General features: G+C 45.4%; 1 protein-coding gene across 14 annotated transcripts in view; it reads right to left on the bottom strand.

Annotated features, from left to right (window-relative positions):
- SVIL (supervillin) overlaps positions 1–18,433 on the bottom strand; it is a 228,871-nt gene that overhangs the window by 44,439 nt on the left and 165,999 nt on the right. For 7 of the 14 annotated variants that reach the window (XM_064591887.1, XM_054507300.2, XM_064591886.1 and 4 more), the window contains 10 exons: positions 17,412–18,308; positions 16,885–17,055; positions 16,154–16,188; positions 15,526–15,587; positions 15,112–15,251; positions 13,412–13,507; positions 11,302–11,545; positions 10,313–10,886; positions 9,264–9,489; positions 2,157–2,286 (listed from right to left, as the gene is read on the bottom strand). In XM_064591887.1, the coding sequence (XP_064447957.1) occupies positions 2,157–2,286; positions 9,264–9,489; positions 10,313–10,886; positions 11,302–11,545; positions 13,412–13,507; positions 15,112–15,251; positions 15,526–15,587; positions 16,154–16,188; positions 16,885–17,055; positions 17,412–18,308 (2,575 nt within the window). The remainder of the gene's footprint in view (positions 1–2,156; positions 2,287–9,263; positions 9,490–10,312; positions 10,887–11,301; positions 11,546–13,411; positions 13,508–15,111; positions 15,252–15,525; positions 15,588–16,153; positions 16,189–16,884; positions 17,056–17,411; positions 18,309–18,433) is intronic. The other 7 variants (XM_054507297.2, XM_054507299.2, XM_054507302.2 and 4 more) reach the window with 4 other exon arrangements.

Raw genomic sequence — 18,433 nt, 5'->3', positions numbered from 1 at the left:
CCTGACTGCATAACCAGCTCTCTTCTTCTCTTGGTGGAAAAGATGGAAGGTTCTAGAGCTTGCTCCCCTTAGCAGAGCTCTCCATCAGCAAGTCTGGATCCAGCCCATGTGGCAAGATCCCATCTGCATGCACCATATGGCATGAATGTCTTTCTCTGGGGCAGCATTCAGACGCCCAGCAAGCAGTGGCGTCTCTCGAGCCCTCCCTGGCTGTCGGGGGACCCTCTGAAGACAGATTAGGTTTAAGGCACCTCACATCTGAGCCCAGCGAAGGTGTGACTGAACTATACTGCCAGCCCTCGGGAAGAAAAGAAGCCAAGGGCTTATCAGGGGCCACGTGAAAACCACTTGACCTCAACAGAACTTGAGATTTCCCAATGTCTGTTACAAAAGCCTAGAATAGATCGGCTTATTTTAACTTCAAAGAGCTTACTGTCTCAGGCCGTGGTGAACTAGGTCACTGAGGAGGAGGAGGAGGAGGAGGAGGAGGAGGAGGAGGAGGAGGAGGAGGGGGAGGGGGAGGAGGAGGAGGGGGAGGAGGAAAAGTGAGTTCACGAAGGCTGCGTCATCTGCAGCGTCCAGGAGCCCAGAGACACGTCTGCACACTCAGGCCCTGGGCACACTTTGAGCTCTGGCGCTTCTGTGGGCTGTGCTCCCCGCCCCCACGGGCAACTACAGTCCCCACCTCATCCCTCCTGCCTTCTGAAAACCTTCGTCAAGTGGGAGGCACTTCAGATCTGATCCTCTACCACAGCTCAAATGATCCCCCCCCCCCGTCTTCTCAGGGGTAGGGCGCCTATGTCATTCACTGTTCCCGAGGAACCTAGCCGGCTTTATGCATGACAGCTGTATCTTTCCTTTCACCTGGCCATGTGGGACTGTCAGCTCCCATAGCTTCTCTGCATCTTCCAAAACGACCAACAAGAGGTGAGTGTTAAAGTTATTGTCAAACCGATGATTTCAAGACCCTTTTAAATAAAGTGTGTGGGCAACAGGGATACATTGAGGGACCCAGGGTTGGTTGTTTTTTCACTTCAAGATCTCGTTCTTGAAATCCAGACTTCACCCACATGCTTTTAAATATCCAGCTCTATTGGAGAACCTTACAAATGGCTGCAATTAAATGTCTTCGGTCATTATCTTTAATATCCTATATGTCTCAAAAGAGAAAATTCAAATTGTTGTCCCAGTTTAACCTAAGAGGACACACAAGTACCATATCAAATAGCATCGGCGTTCCCGCCTTAGCATCCTACATGGGCACCTCCCTTTCATGGAAGTTCCTGAATGCATCAAAAGGCCACATTCACAATTCCTCTCTTCCACAGATGCTAAGCTGCTTTAGAACTAAAAGGGGTACAGGTGATCACCCTGATGGAATTGTTGGGTTTTTTTTCTTCATTTCTGTTTAAAGACTTATGACCCTAGAAGTTGGCCAGTGGACGTGTGACCTTGTCCCCAGCCAGCACATGCATTTGCAAGCCTAGGGCCAAGCAACGGGAAATTCACCATCAGCTTTGAGAGTGTGCACTGACTGGTTCAAAGCTGGTCATCATTACACTAGTAATTTAACAATTCGTCAGGACTTTTGCAGATGAAATGCTTGCCAGTATCAATAACAATGCATTACTTGATTTTATTTCAATTTGTAACATATTTTGCTGTACATTCTCAACAAAAGGCACGCCTCCTCATTGTAAAACACGCTCACAATCACGAAAATAAGTACTCACTGACCACACGCACGTCCTTGTTTTGTATGTTTCAGTTTTAAATCTCAGCATAAGACATTCAAGTCCACATTTTATATGCATCTTATAAACTGCTTGTGGTCAATTGAAGATTTTCACTATAAGGGTTTTAATAACACTAATGTCAGACTTCATTTTGGAAGGTTTTAAACCAAAGCACACACTTCAAAATGTAGGAACTTGCTTGCGTGACGCATTATGTAAGCAGTGCTGCTAACACTTTGATAGCATCTCAAGACTCTACCTTTTGATTGGTTTCGGCCACTGTGAGACCGATGTGCAGTGTGTACCCACGGCAGGACAGTGCTTCACAGAGTGGGCATTAGTTAGGGCATGCTTGCCTACCTGATGCACTTCCAAGCGTGATGTTAGTGGAATGCTTTTTCCTAACACGGAAAACATTACCTTCTTCTTGAGGGACTGTTCTGCTTCTTGTATGTGCAGGCTGCCGGTGACAGACGCCTTGCCATACTCCTGCTTTCTGATAAGTCTGTTCTTCCAATCTTCTTCACCACTCTTCTTCAATAGCGCTAACCTGGGGGGGAAAACAGGCGAAGCAAAAGGGGTTCAGCACCAAACCCTTCCTTGTAACAGAAGTATAGTTTGGGTAAATTAGTCTTTGGCCAAAACGTGACCACAGCTACCTAATTTTAATCTTTTTGAGTTTCATTTTCATTTATTCTGAATAATGCCATGTCTGGAAAATTAATATAAGCATCCCCTTTTCTAAGATGCCCCCTCCCCCAAATCTTAAAGCTGATTGCAATGCAAAGCTGAAATCGGACTTGCGAGATAAAGATGCATCATCATTCCACCAGAGGAATAGCTCTGTTTTTTCCCTTGCCCTTGAGCTGAGAACAAGGAGGTAAAGGTAAACCATCCCCAGAGAAAAATGTCTTCTAATGACCCCTTCTGGTCACTTCCTGAAATAACATTTAATGACTACAGCTGGATGGACAGTACTCCTTTGCAGAAAATTTAGCAGAAATGGGTTTAAAACCTTAAAGCTATAAAAAAAAACTGACAATCGCTTAGTATCAGACCTTTCAAGAAAAGGCAAAAGATATTTAAGATTTTCATCTCTTTGTACCCTCAGCCCTGTTCTTTTCCTCCGAAGGCACTTGGTCTCTCCAATCTATCTTAATACAGAAACTGTTCTCTACAAACCCGTTTTTAAAATGATTACTCCAACTTTCCTCCTGGGGAAAGCCACATACAAAAAAAGAATCTAATTAATTGAGATTTTTACCTAACCTACTTTAGCTCAACTCTGGTGTGACTTGATACCAAGCTGCCTGGATGCTACAGCCAGTACGACCAGTGAAAGGCTGTTTTTGTGAGCGTGAGGCTGCTCCAGCTTGCTCTCCTATGATGAATGGGGCAGTCTCAGGCACTGAAGTCGGACAAACGTAGGAAAGATAAAAGGAAAAAGAGTGACCACTGCAGTCATTTGAGCTGCTGTTCAAACGATGTAAAGATTGGGCTCTTGGGATTAGACCCCCTTTCCTCCCTGCCGAGCCTGCCAGGCCAGGTCTTTTGAACATCCTAGCGCATGTCTGTAAACAGCATACTGTATCAGTTCTAGCTTGGCCCTGAACTCTGGTCTGGTAGCCTGGCATCCTTTCCTTGTTGGTCATACTGGGAACTGGACTCAATGGTCTCTTAGGTCCCTTCTACTAATTTTCCTGACTCCGCTAATGAAAGCTTTTCTAAGCAAATAAAAAACCAAACCTTGCAGTACTTAAATAAGTATCTACTTCCATCTACAAATTTAGATATAATCATACCTTCACTTGTTTATTCATTCAGTCAAATAATGGAAAATAAGCAACGAAGAACTCCCCCCAAAGGGGCAGGAGCTTCACACCCTGGATCTATCCCCTTCTCTTCTCTTCCCTTCCCTTTCCTTCCTTTCTACTATGTGACAGCAGATAAGACCTCGCATGACCATTCTATACAATGCCACCTCATCGATCTGTGATATTCTGATTTATAATAAGAAATATATACTTGGTTTTCATCACCTTTCCTGGCCTACACCCTTGGAATTTCCTAAGTGATAAGAATAACAGAGGTGTCTTTATATTAATCAGGTGACTTTGGGGAAGCACTTAAGGATGGGGAGTGGTTGCCAGGAGAACCAAGCCCACGGTATGTGATTAGGGGGGCGGGACTTTCAGTCCTGTCCCCTGACTTCTTGAGAGGGAAGAATGGCTGGCAGTTGAATCAATCACCAATGGCCAGGGATCCAATCAACCTTGCCTATGTAATGAGGTCTCCATAAATACCAAAAGGATGGGGCTCAGAGAGCAGGAAGCTCCACACCCTTTCCCCATACCTTACCCTATGCATCTCTTCCATAACACAGCTGTTCCTGTGTTATATCCTTCTATAATAAGCTTGAGATCTAGGAAGCAAAACATTTGAGTTCTGGAGGATGCTCTAGTAAATCAAACCCAAGGAGGGGATCATTGGAATCTCCAATCTATAGCCTATAGGGTCAAAAGTCCAGGAGACAACCTGGACCTGCTTCTGGCATCTACTGTGTGTGTGTGTGTGTGCGTGTGTGTGTGTATGTGTATGTGTGTTAGGGGGCGTTCTTAGGAGATGGAGCCTTTAACCTGTGGGATCTGATGCCATCTCCAAGTTGACAATGTCAAAACTGGGTTGAATTGCAGGACTCCCAGCTGGTGTCAGAGACATGTTTGGTGGTGGAGGGAAAAAACCCACATTGGCAGTTAGAGTCAGAATCCTAAGACAGGCCCCATTTGGCTAAAGGTTCCATTTAGCCCTACATTCTATGGTCTGTGATGTTTGCCAGTACTCTACATGCTACCAGGGCTAGTTCACGTACTTGAAAACAAATTCTCAGTGCCTGCAGGTGTTTTCATCAGACTATATAATGATTTCTCTTTTCTCTAATAATTCTGAGTCAGTTTTATTCTAATAAGAAAAAATAACCAGATAAAATCAAATCGTGAAAAAATAATTAGTATTTGCATAGAGCTTTCAAAGGTTTCAAAGTATCTATAAGTGAGATTTTTAAAAAGTGAGCATGCCAGTATTTTTACACCCAAATGAAGAAGTATTTCCAATGCACCATCTTGTGAGGAGAGACGTTCATCTCCGTGATATTCTCCTTGCAAACTGGTCTCAGAGCCAGCTTCTGTCTCCTACTTCACCTTTGACACAGACCAGTAGCTCTTCATCTTGGCCGGCCATCTACCTTTTTAATCAGATTTGATCCCAAGTGAGCTGAGAGAATCTAAAAAGTCAAATTCATCCTCATGAGTTGGGCTTATGGAAAATCCTGTGCTACAGTCTTTGAGGATGTTCTCAAAATAAAGCTCCCGGGTGTCTGGAGCAATGAAAACATAACCCAAATAACCATCTGGTTTCCTTGGTGGCTGCTCTGAGGAATGCCAACCTGACTTAGAAAAAAACAAATTGTGTAATCTACAATTACTTTATGGTCCACCTCATGCTCTACTGGTCTCAAAGAAACTGGAGATTATTCCCAACGTGACAGATGAGGCACGAGTGCACACAGAGGCCAAGGATTTCACTGACCGAGGTCACACTGCGTGTCAGGGGGACAGGGAGTTGCGGTCCCCGGGCAGGGGTGCCCTGCCTCCCAGAGAGTGGCTTGTCTCCCTACATTAGTGTGTTAGCTGACCAGACACATTTGTGTCCAAATGTTTTAGAAACTGCATAGTGTTCTGGCTTTCTTATAATGTTGTATTTTCCCCCTGGGATGGCCTTCAAAGAATTCCTCCATTCCAAAAACCTGAAATCTTGCTTCTGGATGTGTTGGCAGGGTCATCATCAGGCACTTCCAAAGACTACAGAGCAAGCAGAATAACATGGAAGAACCGGTGTCTCAACTTAGCCCACACGGTGCTTGGACCCTGCCCTAGCTTACCGAGTGCAAATGACGGCTAACTTAAAAATAACATGTGCTGAAACCTAAATGCATTATTCCTGTGCTTCAGATTTCCTACTTGGTGTTCAACAAGCCGGGGAGGGCGGGAGACCTTTCCTAACATGTTCTCTCCTCCTGCGATTCCACGACCCTCCTGAGTCAAGGAGACCACTGTGCGCCGGTGGGGGCCGAGGAGCAAACGTCTGCTCCTACACACGACATAAATTACTGCCGATGCAATTCAAACAACTGTCAACGCTTTTAACATCCACCAAGTCCAAGTGCTATGTGCAGGGCTGTGATGTTGAGAGCCTGGGCATCTGCTTAGTCTGAGGCGGGGAACCCCGTCAGCGGCACTGGGTTAGCCTATTAACCCCAAGGCCTGGCCCGGGGCCACAGCGCTGTGTGCTTCCAAGGCCACCAGGGGAAGTGTCCGCCTCTCCCCTCCACGGCCCACACTTTCTCAGCGGGGAACGCAGGCCTGACACGGCTGTGTTCAGCCTGGTCTAAGAGGCCGGCCTGATCAGAACAGGTTCTGCAGGCTCACGGCAGTCAGGGCCCGGTCAAATGTGGAACAGGCAAACCGCGTGCCCCTTAATCTTAAGTCTGGTGGGTTTTTTTTTTTTCCTTCCCCCTTTAAAAATGCCCCTGCGTTTCAGAGAATCACTGGCACCACACAGATTTCAGACAGGATGGACCAGCACTGATCAGTACTCGTATCAGATCTTGGTCTTGGCTAGTTTGCAGGCCACAGGAGTGAGCTCATGTGTCTTTTAAATGAGGACACACCAAAGATCAGAGAAGGAGGCTGCAAAGGGGAAAGACTCCTCTATCCCTAATTCTTATGACAATCTGGGGGCCATCTGGTGGCTGAAATCTTGAGCAAGAGCCTCCAGTCCCTGTGGGAGAAGCAGGGACACAGCCTCTGGCTGGTGGAGAGCAAGGGAGGGTGGGAGGAGGGGGGTGCCAGGGACACAGGGGCCAGAGCGGGCCTCTGCGGGGCAGACCGCTACAGGCTGGCGAAGGCCAACGGGCACATTCTTTGCCATTCTGGGAGTTCAATTTCCCAGTGAGAGATTGGCTTTGTTGCCTTTTTTTTAGGGATCTTCTCCTGAATACGAAAGCACAGATACAGTTGCTTCGGTCACTGTGGATAAGATTTCTGATAGCCTAGTATACTTTAAAAGAGGTTTCAAAGGTCTTACCCCTAAAGAACACACAATTCATTTGACTTATAATATTTTTCAAAGAAGTATCCAAACAGGGGCAATTTAAACCCAAATCCTTTAGGCAGTTATGAAACAGTTGATTTTACTAATCCAGTGGAAAAAGCCAATGGAAGCCTACGTGTTGTGCTAGTTATGGTTCAAACTTGACATTCTGGATGTCAGAAAAGAGGAAGAAAGAAAAGGAACCTTTAGGGATGTTTCCTTGAACCTCTGGCCTACCCTAAAAGAGAAGCATACTGAGGATTTCCTGTAATTTCTTAGGTGTTACACACTTCTAAGTCCCAGTTATCAAGTACAAAACGGGGATAGCATTGCCTCCCTGTAAGGGCTGCCTTCAGCACTAAGTCCGTGAGAAATTCCAAGGGCAGGAGATGACCCCTGGTGCCCCTCAGGATGGAGGACTCAGCACGCCCACCTCCAGAGCAGAAAAGAGATGCGGATACACGAGGGTGAGGAAGTGAGAGCTACAGCTTTCTAAAAATGATGAAGGAAATCTGCAAAGTCCAGGCTCTACATCTTACTAAGAGTTTGATGTGAACATGGAATTGGAAGTAAGCCATGCAAAGAACATGTGAATCGAGAAAATTCACGCAGGACAAGGGCGAATCTTTCTACCACTGCTGCCTCGTTGACATTTCTGTCCTCCGCTCAGTGTCCTAGTTGGGACACAGGTGAGCTGCTAACACACCGGCCGTGAGCATGTGGCAAGCTCACCCCAGCTACCAAGGGGAAGCTGGAGACCAGCACCTGGGGTTGGTCCCATTGCCCCCTGTGGGCCTTAGTGGCCCTTGGAACCAAACCCCTCCTTTGGTAAAACGGGGCAGTCAGAAGAAGTTAAAATAAGGTTTGAAAGTTCTATGTTATATGTCACCTCACGAAAGAAATAGGAAAGCCCAGATACTATATGAAGAGCATTCTTATTTGAAATAGGTCAAGCTTCATTCTTTCTTTCTGACCAAAAGGGAGGGATCAGAGCCCCACTTCAGGAAAAAGGATCACAGATGGGCTGTAAAGATACAGAATTTTGTTTTTTCAGCAAAGTACAAATAAAAATACTATCAAGATAAGGGAGGAAAGATCACTGGCGATATATTTTCTAAGAGAAGTGTCTCCCGTCCTTTATTAGCGGCTATACTCCTTATAAATTATGCTAATAGATGTCTCTTCCTTCTCATGCAACCGATTATCAGGAGTAGGATCTCTGGGATCAAACTCTCTGGGCCAGGTTTTGGTGGAGAAGGAATTCAAGCCAGCACAGGCCAGACAGCTTCTCTGACTCAAGACCTCACTCTCATTTAGCTGATGGGGTAACATCAGCCCCTTCATCTAAGCCCCGGTCCAGCAGTCTCATCTACTGTGAATTTTAAACAGGCAAAAGTAAGTAAGATTCAACAATCTTACTAATTTGTCAGTTGAGAAAGGCTCCATCTATCTAACCTTCTATGCATCATGCTTAAAAAAACTTGGCTTGAAAAACAGAATAAAGAATTTTGATCGTGGTTTGATACATAGTCTTAGGTAATGCAAAATGTATCTGGAGAAATCAGAGTGACCACTGCCTGGCAGAGCAAGAAAGCTTCCGAATGATGGGAGGTGCTAAGGAAGGGTCCAGGTGGGCAGAGCGGATGGTGGGTGTAGCTGAGCTGGTCACACTGGAAAAGTACAGAGATCTTTCCGCATCTAGTATTTTTATCGCTATGACATCTTTTGCTGCTTAATTCCATGGTGGCTAAAGGTTAACAAGGAAAATACAACCTGAAATATTTAGCTCCGGCTCCTTGTACCTGTCGCATTTAAATATACCCTTTCAATCCTCCATTAGTTTTTTGGTTGGGTTTTTTTTTTTTGAATGAAATGAGGTTACAGTGTTACTCGATACTCCAGTGTAATCTCTCATAGCTATTATCTGATATAAAATGTTCAGAAGAGTTCTCCCTTTCACTTTCTGTAGGATAAACTAAACTTAGATTCGAATCCCAAAGATGTCTGTCCCAAATATGGGTTTATCTTCATTCCGTCTACATACACTTTACATAGTCAAACAGTTTGTCACAAAGCTGTGCGTGCATTCAGTCTGAAGCCACGTGTCTGATGGGGAAAGAGCCAAGATCTCTGCTCCCATCATGGGACAGTCCAAGAATTTCATAAGTAAAAAAGAAAACGGAACCCCAAACAAATGAAGCAAGCACAAGTCTGCGTCTGTTCACACCCGCGTCTGAGGCTGAAACTGGCACTCCTCCAGTGGTCACCACCCCGTGTGCTCACGACATCATCTCTGCCCATTACTCACAGCTTTCTCTACGAGCAACTTGCAAGCTCCATCCCCAACAGAATTACTTTCCAATCATTCGATCGTGTTACCTTTCTTTAATGGACATGGTTTTGCTAGCTGAATCAAGGATGCCCTCCACCGCGGGCACTTTGATGTCTCCGGCAGCGAACATCGCACATGGATTCCTGCAGTACTTCTCCTGCCCCGGTTCTGCAGGATCGTGCTGCCTCCAGGACACGGGGGCTGCGGTCGGGGCCACAGTCTTCCCAGCAGCTGTGCCCGTCTGCTCAGAAGCGGGCTCCCCGAACTCTGCCGCTGGGAAGGAGAAGAGCCATGTCAGCATTCCCTCCTCCAGGCAGACATTCCTCCAGCTATTCACCCCCAGCGGTCCCGCACACGGAGTGCAATCTGGGGGTGCGGGGGGGTGTCACCCAATCTACATGGATTCATGCCAATCTGTAGCGTGTTATACTCTGCGAGGAAACCAATCTGCCCAGGAGGTTACTGCACACAGCAGATGGTTTTGTGACAACTGGTCTTTTCCTGCGTGCAAGGCACAGGAAGAGAGCTTTCACTACACACTACAGAACATTTCTCCTCCTCCCAAACAATCCTTTTTACATTTCAAATGGCCGGAATCACATGCTAAAACCACCATGGTAAGTTACATGCGATCATTTTCTGTAAATGCAGAAAGTGAATGAAAGCCCCAAGCAGTATAGCTTACTAGTCTGCATACCAGGACCATGGAAGGAGTCTGGAACTCTGCAGTCCTGGGTTCAAGTCCTCATTCCCTGTGCTTACTCAGTCCTTTGGGGTCACCAACTCATAAGAGGGGCCGACAGGGCTAGCAGCTCACAAGACCCTTATGTGAGTTAATGTGCCCAAAGTCATCAAGAATCCTTGTCAGGATGTGTGAGAGAGCTCCAGTTATTTTTATTATCGAAAAACTGATTAATCCACTGAACAGTTCAGGTCAGATTCAAGGGGAAGAGTAGGATTCACCTGTGATTTGTAATCGATATGAGTTATAAACTGTCCTCCTACTTTAATTAAAAATAATCACAGACACACACAACCAATCAAGCAGACACCAAAAACCCAGGTGGTTTCTAAAACTTTCAGAGCAGTAACCTACCTCTTAGCGAAAACTTCCTTCTTGGGACATTCTCCATGTCGACCTTCTCTTCAAAGGGCTGCCTGTCCTTCAAGTCCGGGCTCCCCTGTGTGATGCTTTTACCCATGGAGAATTCCTTCAGTTCATCACCAAGGTGGGCGATGGGAGGATGGGCTAGTTCCAGGCTGCCCTTTCTTGGAACAGCGTATTTGGGTTCCTTAAGGCTGTCTCCTTCCCGGACTCTGTTAAAGGTAGGGCAGGATGGCTCTGCTTCCTCAAAGGACCCGTACTTTTTACCACCATCTCCACCTGTCAGGATTCTCTTGCTTTCTGTCTCTGCAAACTCTCTCAACATTCCTCTGCTCCCACTACTCTCTGCTGAAGGCTGCCAGGCTTGGGACTTCAGGATGCTTCTAACCGGAGAATCTGAATTTTCGATCGAAGAAGGAAACTTATAGTCAGTGGCACTCATGTTGTCGTCCACAGACCGCTTTGTCCGGAGATCCCCTGCATACATTGGCATGACTGTAGGTGTCATGGTGGACACAGATGTGTTAACAGTAGGTGAAAAAGGTATGAGCTTTCCACTTTGCACCTGGGAGGACATAGTTAAAGTACAAAAAGCTGACTCAAAAATACTATCTACATGAATCTCAGTTTAGAGAATGACATAGAATGAACTATTACATTTGATGCGGTTTCACTGCTTATCTTAGAGGGAAGACGTATTTTATATAATGCATCTCACTAATCAAAATCATCTGGGTGAAAAGCAGATTGTGCAGCCTATTTTTCTCTCCATAAAGGACCCATTCCAGATGATTTCAGCAAGCAAATTATGAAAACAAGAAAAAAGTACTTGGTATGGCTATATTTCTTAGGAAAGAAGTTATTACCAAATTCCCAACAGGTAACACAGTTTATCACCTTAATTCTATCTAGGAGCCAACACTGTGGTCCTGTATTTTAAGCACATACCCGCAACCTGGATTAGATCACAGCCTACCCACCTGTTCCACCTCTCCAAGCGTGACCGGCTGAGTTTGATAGCGAGCATTCATTCTCCTCTGTCTCATGTCTATTCTGTTTCGGGTAGAAATAGCTTTTGAGACTGGCTGGGACAATTTGTTAAACAAGGCCAACTTCTCTGCTAAGCTCAGAGTGGAGGAGTCAGGTTCACCTTGTTCAGCAGAATCTTTACCCTCATTTGCCTGGTCTCTGGCTAAAGCTTTGTGGTGAGCAGATGCCTGTAATCTGAAAGGGATAAAAAAAAAAAAAATCAGTGACACAGATAAACACAAACAAAAGCCCGCTGCTAAATTTTGAATATTAACTCTCTTCCAAGCATCACTTAATTCTGAAAAGGACTGGTTTCTCCCTACAGAAATTTAAGACAGGTGTAGGCACTGTTTAGCTATTAACAAGCCTATGAGTAGCAGGGGAGGGTGGGGACACAGGCATTACCAATTTCACGAAGAGCAGAACTTTATCTCTGAATTATTTCCAAAAAGTGAATTTCTTCTTGAAGGAACTGAAGTCAGCTTGGATATACTTTATCTTAGAGAGACAGTGTATCAGTGGTATCAACCACAAATCAGGCCTAGGGAATCCCAAGACATTATCTATGGCATGTCTAGATATTATCTAAATATGTGGTTCAGGGGCGCCTAGGTGGCTCAGTCGGTGGAGCATCCGACTCTTGGTTTCGGCTCAGGTCATGATCTCAGGGTCATGAGATCGACTCCCCTCCCCCCCGCCCCCCTGTCAGGATCTGCATTCAGCACAGGGTCTGCTTGAGATTCTCTTTCTCCCTCTCTCTCTGCCTCCATCACCCACTCCCGCTCTCTCTCCCTCGCAAATAAATCAATCTTTAAAAAAAATAAACATGTAGTTCAGAGGTATTCTTTTCATTTTATAGAACTAGGAAATAATATAGTCATTCTGTCAACAACATATCTGTAATAAGGAGTTTGGATTTTCACTTGCTAAACACAAATGGATCGATTTTAAAGATTCCTTCCCTCCTTCAGTGCAGCATTTTCTCTCATAGCTTTCTACCAGTTTTCTAAAAAGTACTTAGACCTGTAACTCCCAGCACCTTGAAAAGTGAAGGACATTTCAGGTGCTGTTAAATCCCTCCAGATTCCGGGTGGAGGAGAAGGCCTCCTGTTACCTGGTCACGGTTGATCTTGGAAGATTTATGACAACGTGGATTGAGGCCACTGGTAAATCCAGTTCTCAAACCCAGCGGACAGTACATTCTGTTTTAACTCCAAGTAATCACCAATTCACAAGTTGCCCCAGACTAAAGAGCAGTGTCAGCGTTCCAGGGCATCATGAAGATAGTAACAAAGGGAACCTGAGTCTCACATGTTTCCGAGGTGTAGTGTGGAGAGAGGAGAGTAACGGCCACCTACTTTCCTGGACAGAACCCTGCTTCTGGGTGGGGCCAGATCTATTTCTGCACTGCCGTTTGACTTCTTTTAATCTTATTTTTGGCCTTTGTGTTTTGGCCCCTCGCGGTGAAACAGGGGATACCTACATGCCGTAAGGCCATACTTTCAAAACACCGCAGTTCAAAGCTTAGTAGTAAAACATCTAAGTTCAGACACCATAAACGATTATTGTCTCAATCCCAAAAAGTCATGGCCTCGTCTCTCTATATGTTAGAAACAGATAAGGTTGTTTCTAGCGTGTATTTATGACTACAAGTGCTTACAAAAACCGGGGTATTACTGGAATTCCAACATTCATGTCGAATCCTCATTTTCCTATTAACCTTTATTAAGTGCTAGTAGTTTAGATGGAGGATGAAATTTCTTAGAGATGACCGTGATTATGAAAAACAGAAACAAAACAAATGGACGAGTGAGTTAGTGCGATCCTAGTTCCAGTACATGATGTGAGCAGGGAGATGAAAGGTTTCCTCATGCAGGCCTACATGAAGTTAGCAGTGTCTCTCTCTCTTACTACGACAAAGCAAAATGGCACCCATCCCCACGGCAACTCGTTGCACTGACTCGTTTCTCAAACACACGAAAGGCATTCAGGATTATGAGATGCATCTGCTATCTCGGACCTTTGCCCTGAGGGCCACATGCAGCTACTTCTGTCCGGTACCTGGCAGGCTGTACAGTGCTCTTAGCTACACTGGGACTAGGAAGTCTTGCCATTACAGGCTGGGAGGCCACAGAGCGCGAAGCAGGGATAGGTTCACTTTAAAGACAATTGCCAAAGAAGGAACATTCATGAGGAGAGAGAAGAAAAGAAGCGTTAAAGGAAAACATAGTTTTAATTCAGAAACAGTAAATAAATATTTTAACAAAATTATTTACTAAGTATTCTGGGGGAAATTACAAAAGAACCTGAAAAGCAATTACAAACTTAGGAAATAAGAGACACAGGTGACGCAAAGTGAATGGAGTAAGATTAGGTTTTTAAAGCTTGGAAAGGATTTACCCTGACTTCAGAATAAATGTCCTGATTTTGAAAAATAACTTAAGAAAAAGCTAATATCAACCACCAGAAAATCAGTAGATTACGCTCATGTTTTAGAATGTTGTTCTCAATCTGTTTTGTAAAAAAATCAGTATCCTCATATAACCTACATGCACATCAAAGTAGCTTCAGGGAGCCCTACAAAGGTGATAATTTTTGTTTATATTTACTGTTTTGCTCCCACGAGTAGTTGCTTCTTGGTATACAACAGCCCCTCAAACATTAAAAAACCGAAAGAGCCGACCTGCTCAGAGTTCCTAATGAGCATAAGAAGTGCTACTCCACAAATACACCACGAAGCTCGGAGCGCCTGGGTGGCTCAGTCGTTAAGCGTCTGCCTTCGGCTCAGGTCATGATCCCAGGGTCCCGGGATCGAGCCCCGCATCGGGCTCCCTGCTCGGCGGGAAGCCTGCTTCTCCCTCTCCCACTCCCCCTGCTTGTGTTCCCTCTCTCGCTGTGTCTTTGTCAAATAAATAAATAAAATCTTTAAAAAACAAAAATACACCACGAAGCTGACGAGCAGCTGGGTAAGGACATGAGGGAGTTGCTCGGACAGCAGGGCCACAGGTGTGGGCTGCGGCACAGACACCTCTTGGGGTGTCCATGGCCTGAATGAGACGAACGTGCTTTCTCTGGGAAGACCGTGGGTGTGTCCAGCGGAGGCATGGAAACAACAGTTAAAAAAAGTCTTCACTTGATTGAAGCAATTATCTCTGAATGAATTACTTAGGGAAATTCATTCTGAACATACTGGAACAGACTGCTCAAGTATGGAATGTCATCAAACTTCCAAGGAAATTTTTAAGTTTTTTGGTGATTATTTAAAAACAAAAACAAAAACAAAACAAAAAACCTCAAACCCCTTATCTTTTTTGAGGTATCTGCTGAAGTATTTATGGATGAAATGCTATCTGGGGTTCACCTGAAAACAAAGCAAGAGGACAGGGAAAGTGGATGGGGTGTGGGAAGAGCAAGACTGGCCAGGCTGCTGACCGTTGAAACTGGGTGGTCAGTACACGGGGGCTCATTATATTAATCTCATGGTTTACATTTTCCATTGTAAAAAAGATTAAGAAAGGCACAGACCAAAAAAATTAAAATTCCTCTTGAGGTTTTTCTAGGAGATACAATAGGCAAAACACCCCATTACAAAGTTCAGAGAGACCACAGTAAGGAAAATCCCAAAGAACCAAGGTCTCTGTGGCGTCTAACCAAACCATCTCCTGATCGCTTCATTGTTACTTAAAAGGCTTTAAATCTTTTTTTTTTTTCCCCAAGAAGACATTTCAGCTGAGGCCACGAGGTCACGAGGGGGGACTTACGTGGCTGCAATGGCCACTTCCTCAGTGGTAACGGGCTGGGTGTGGGATCTGTCCTGTAGCCGCCGTAGTCTTTGTTCCACGGCTGCATTTCTGGAGCGTCGCTTTGGAGCGTTTTTCTCATCAAATGATTTTTCCATTTCCTAGGATCAGAAACAATGCGGAATCCTTATACATATGAGGAAAGGACACTGGGGCCGCAGTGTCTCTGCTCTGTTCCCCTAACAGGGCCCCCGGGAGGGACCCCCCCGTGAGGCTCACATCATTCTCAGAAGTGTGCACCTGTGTGGTGTCAGCAGGGGTCACACCAGCCAGGGGCTCAGAGAGAAGCACGTGGGCTGGGGCAAGGGGGGCCGGAGGGGCCCCGTGCAGGGAACAGGGGGACGGTTTCGCTTCAAGCACTTCGGCACACCTTACCCTGAAAAGCAGCCTCTTGGCAGCGACACTCAGCTTGGCTCGTTCGTCTACCTTTTCTTCATCTGTAAAAGGCCACAAAATAAAAACTGAACATCATTAGAAAAATGTAGGTGAAGTCTCTGAAAAGTTTCCCAAGGCTGCCCTGGAAATCCTTTGAATATAAGAACGGATGTACCAAAAATTACAATTGGCAATATTTTCCCCTTGGAGGGATCCCATTCTTCTGCTCAGTGAAAAGGTGCTAATTTCCATTGCAATTAACCAGACAAAACTCTGTCTGGACAGGAATTTTCTATGACGTTATTTGAACAATTGAAGTTTAAGAATAGATTTTATGCAAGGAATTTCTCTTCTTTATTGTTACACAGTAACAAGAAATTAACAAAAAGCTGCTGCTTTAGCCAATCAGTTGTTTTAATATTATTCATTCCACAGTTCTAAGTCTCTCAAAAATAGGGAAAAGCTCACCTGAGAATCTCAACTAGGTTTTATTAGACTCACAGAAAAAAAAACCTGTGGAAAAGAAATCGGTATGCTCCATAATCTCATCCTCTCAAAGAGCAAAACCTACGGAAACCTAATCTGGGTGAGATGATAGAGAAGCGGCAAAAGGAAAACAGATACTTGCCCTCAGCAGTTGGCATTTCTGAATGCGAAGCAGACCTAGGAAAGACATTAGGCAAATAATAATAACAAAAAATTAGCCGGTGGGAATAGAAGATCTAAATAAAACATCAGATTAAAAGTTAAAGTAAAAACAAAAGTAAAAATTCAATTGAAATCTTTTAAAGAATATCATCCTGCTAGCAATTCTCGTTACAGGTGTTAATGGACACGGTGGAGTGTGTGGGCACACAACCCAGCCAGGTGCACATCTCGTGGAGACAAACCAGAACCCAGTGTGACTTATTAAACACGACTGGTCACTTTGTAGACAAACCTCATCATCTCTATGCATAAGCATAGGATCGTATAAAACTCAGATATGACAAATAGACATTTATAAAACGAATATAAAATCCCTAGTTCTTTGCACTGGAAAATCTGGTGAATACTCACTGTGGATTCTAATTTAACGAGGGCATAAGAAATGAAAAGGGGTAAATGAAGAAAAATAATGTGTCTCACTTCTTACCATCTGAATGCAATGTAAAACTGTATTGGGATACTGTTGTCACGGGCCGTGTTCTTTAAAAATACATGTATACAAGCCACATAAGTATCTCTTATAGATTAGATGGAAGAATGATGAAATCGCCACATCCCATTTAAACAGCGCCAGGACCATCACTGTGGGAAAATCCCATACGACTGCTTTTAAGTTCCTAGACTACAGAACTACACATTACGCATGCCTACCTATCCGATTCCTTTCGTTCTGCTGAGGTTATAGGTTGAGTTCTAAATCTCTCGGAAGTTTTCCTACTTTCCCCAGGAGAAAAATAGCGTCTTGGTTTCCGGGACCCTCTTTCCCGTTCCACACCGGTAGGCAAGCCAACGCCTTCGGTTGACCTCTCCACCCGGGATTGGCTTTTAGAGTCATCAGGAGGGAGTGTACAGAAGGGAAAGGAGAGACAGAGAGAGAGAATAAAGCAAAGGTTTATGCATCTCAGTGAGGCAAGGCCCAGACACCGCCAAGTCCCGCTGCATGCCCCGACCATGCACTTAAAGGAGGCGGAGATTCCAGCGACCCAGTACTGTAGCTCCCCATTAGTAGGCAGAAGCAGAATGGTAGTTTTTGAGCCATTTCCTGTACGGTCTGCCCTGCACACTGGTGAGCTAAGCTAACATGACTCAATGCAGGACACACCACAAGTTGAGAAGTGAATAATTCTGCCAAGGACGTGCAAGTGACACATCAGGAGGATGTTTGGAACATCACCTACAGTTCGGGTTTCTTGTTGGCATTGACAGACTCCAGAAATGCATTTCGGAGCTGGGCGACAGACACCTTCATGTCCAGCATGCCGACGTCCGGGGGGGGCCCTTCAGCTTTGGAACTCTGCGGCTCTGGTTCTTGCCTGGACGTGGGGTCCTTACACTTCAGGGCCTGCAGCTGAGGGGGGCCCGTGTAGTCAGACAGGGAGCGGGTGAGGACCTTGCGTTTCTTCGTCAGGCCTTCCTTTCTGTGGCCTGTCACCCTGGCATCTTGGGACACGGGCTGGCTCTGAACATATAAAACCACTTCTTGTCTGCTGATCCTTTCCGTGGGTTGTTGCTGAGCTGCAGGCGGGGGCGACAGACTCTCTGGTTCCTTCTGATGTTCTGAGGTGACTGTGCTCACAGCAGGCTTGCCGAAGTCTTTGTTTCCAGAGGGATCTTCGTGGCTTCTCGTAGGCCCATGATCCTCCAAAGCCAAAAGTGATTTCCTGCTTTTCTCAAGAGCTTCAGTGAAGAGCGTATCTTCCTCTGCTTTCGATTCACAAATATGGAGAACTGGGGTATCCCTTCTCTCACTCTCTAGAACCTTCAAGGTGGGAGGCTTTCTGACATGCTGGGTGGCTGACCCCCCCCAGCTGCATTCAGATAAATTTTCTGGGATCTCTGAGGTCACCAGCGTGGCCGTGTGAATGGGGTCTGCCGGTTGGACATAGCCTCGGATTGGCTGTCCCGTGGAGCTGGCTGCCTTGCTCGAGACCCTATCGAAGGCCGAATTTTCTGACTGAAAGGATGAGCAATGGACGGGCACTGGCTGATGTCTCCTTTGAGTGAAGGGCTCGGAGGCCACCTCGGGGCTGCTTCGAGCACTCTCCTCTTTCACCATTTTTTCTCTAACCTTAACTCTTTAAGAAAGAAAAAGGATTTAAGTTGCAAAGTGCAGTAACTGCTTCAGGGGGAGAAAGCATGCGTGGACCATAGATTACCCGTGAATGGAAATCCACCCAAAGGCAGAACCACTGGTGACAGT

Source organism: Mirounga angustirostris, unplaced genomic scaffold, assembly GCF_029215605.1.
Source record: "Mirounga angustirostris isolate CCGP_5_RB_7025 unplaced genomic scaffold, mMirAng1.0.hap1 SCAF_5, whole genome shotgun sequence".
Taxonomy (NCBI): Eukaryota; Metazoa; Chordata; class Mammalia; order Carnivora; family Phocidae; genus Mirounga; species Mirounga angustirostris.
The sequence above is the reverse complement of the archived record's forward strand: the minus strand, read 5'-3'. Positions and strand labels throughout refer to the sequence as shown.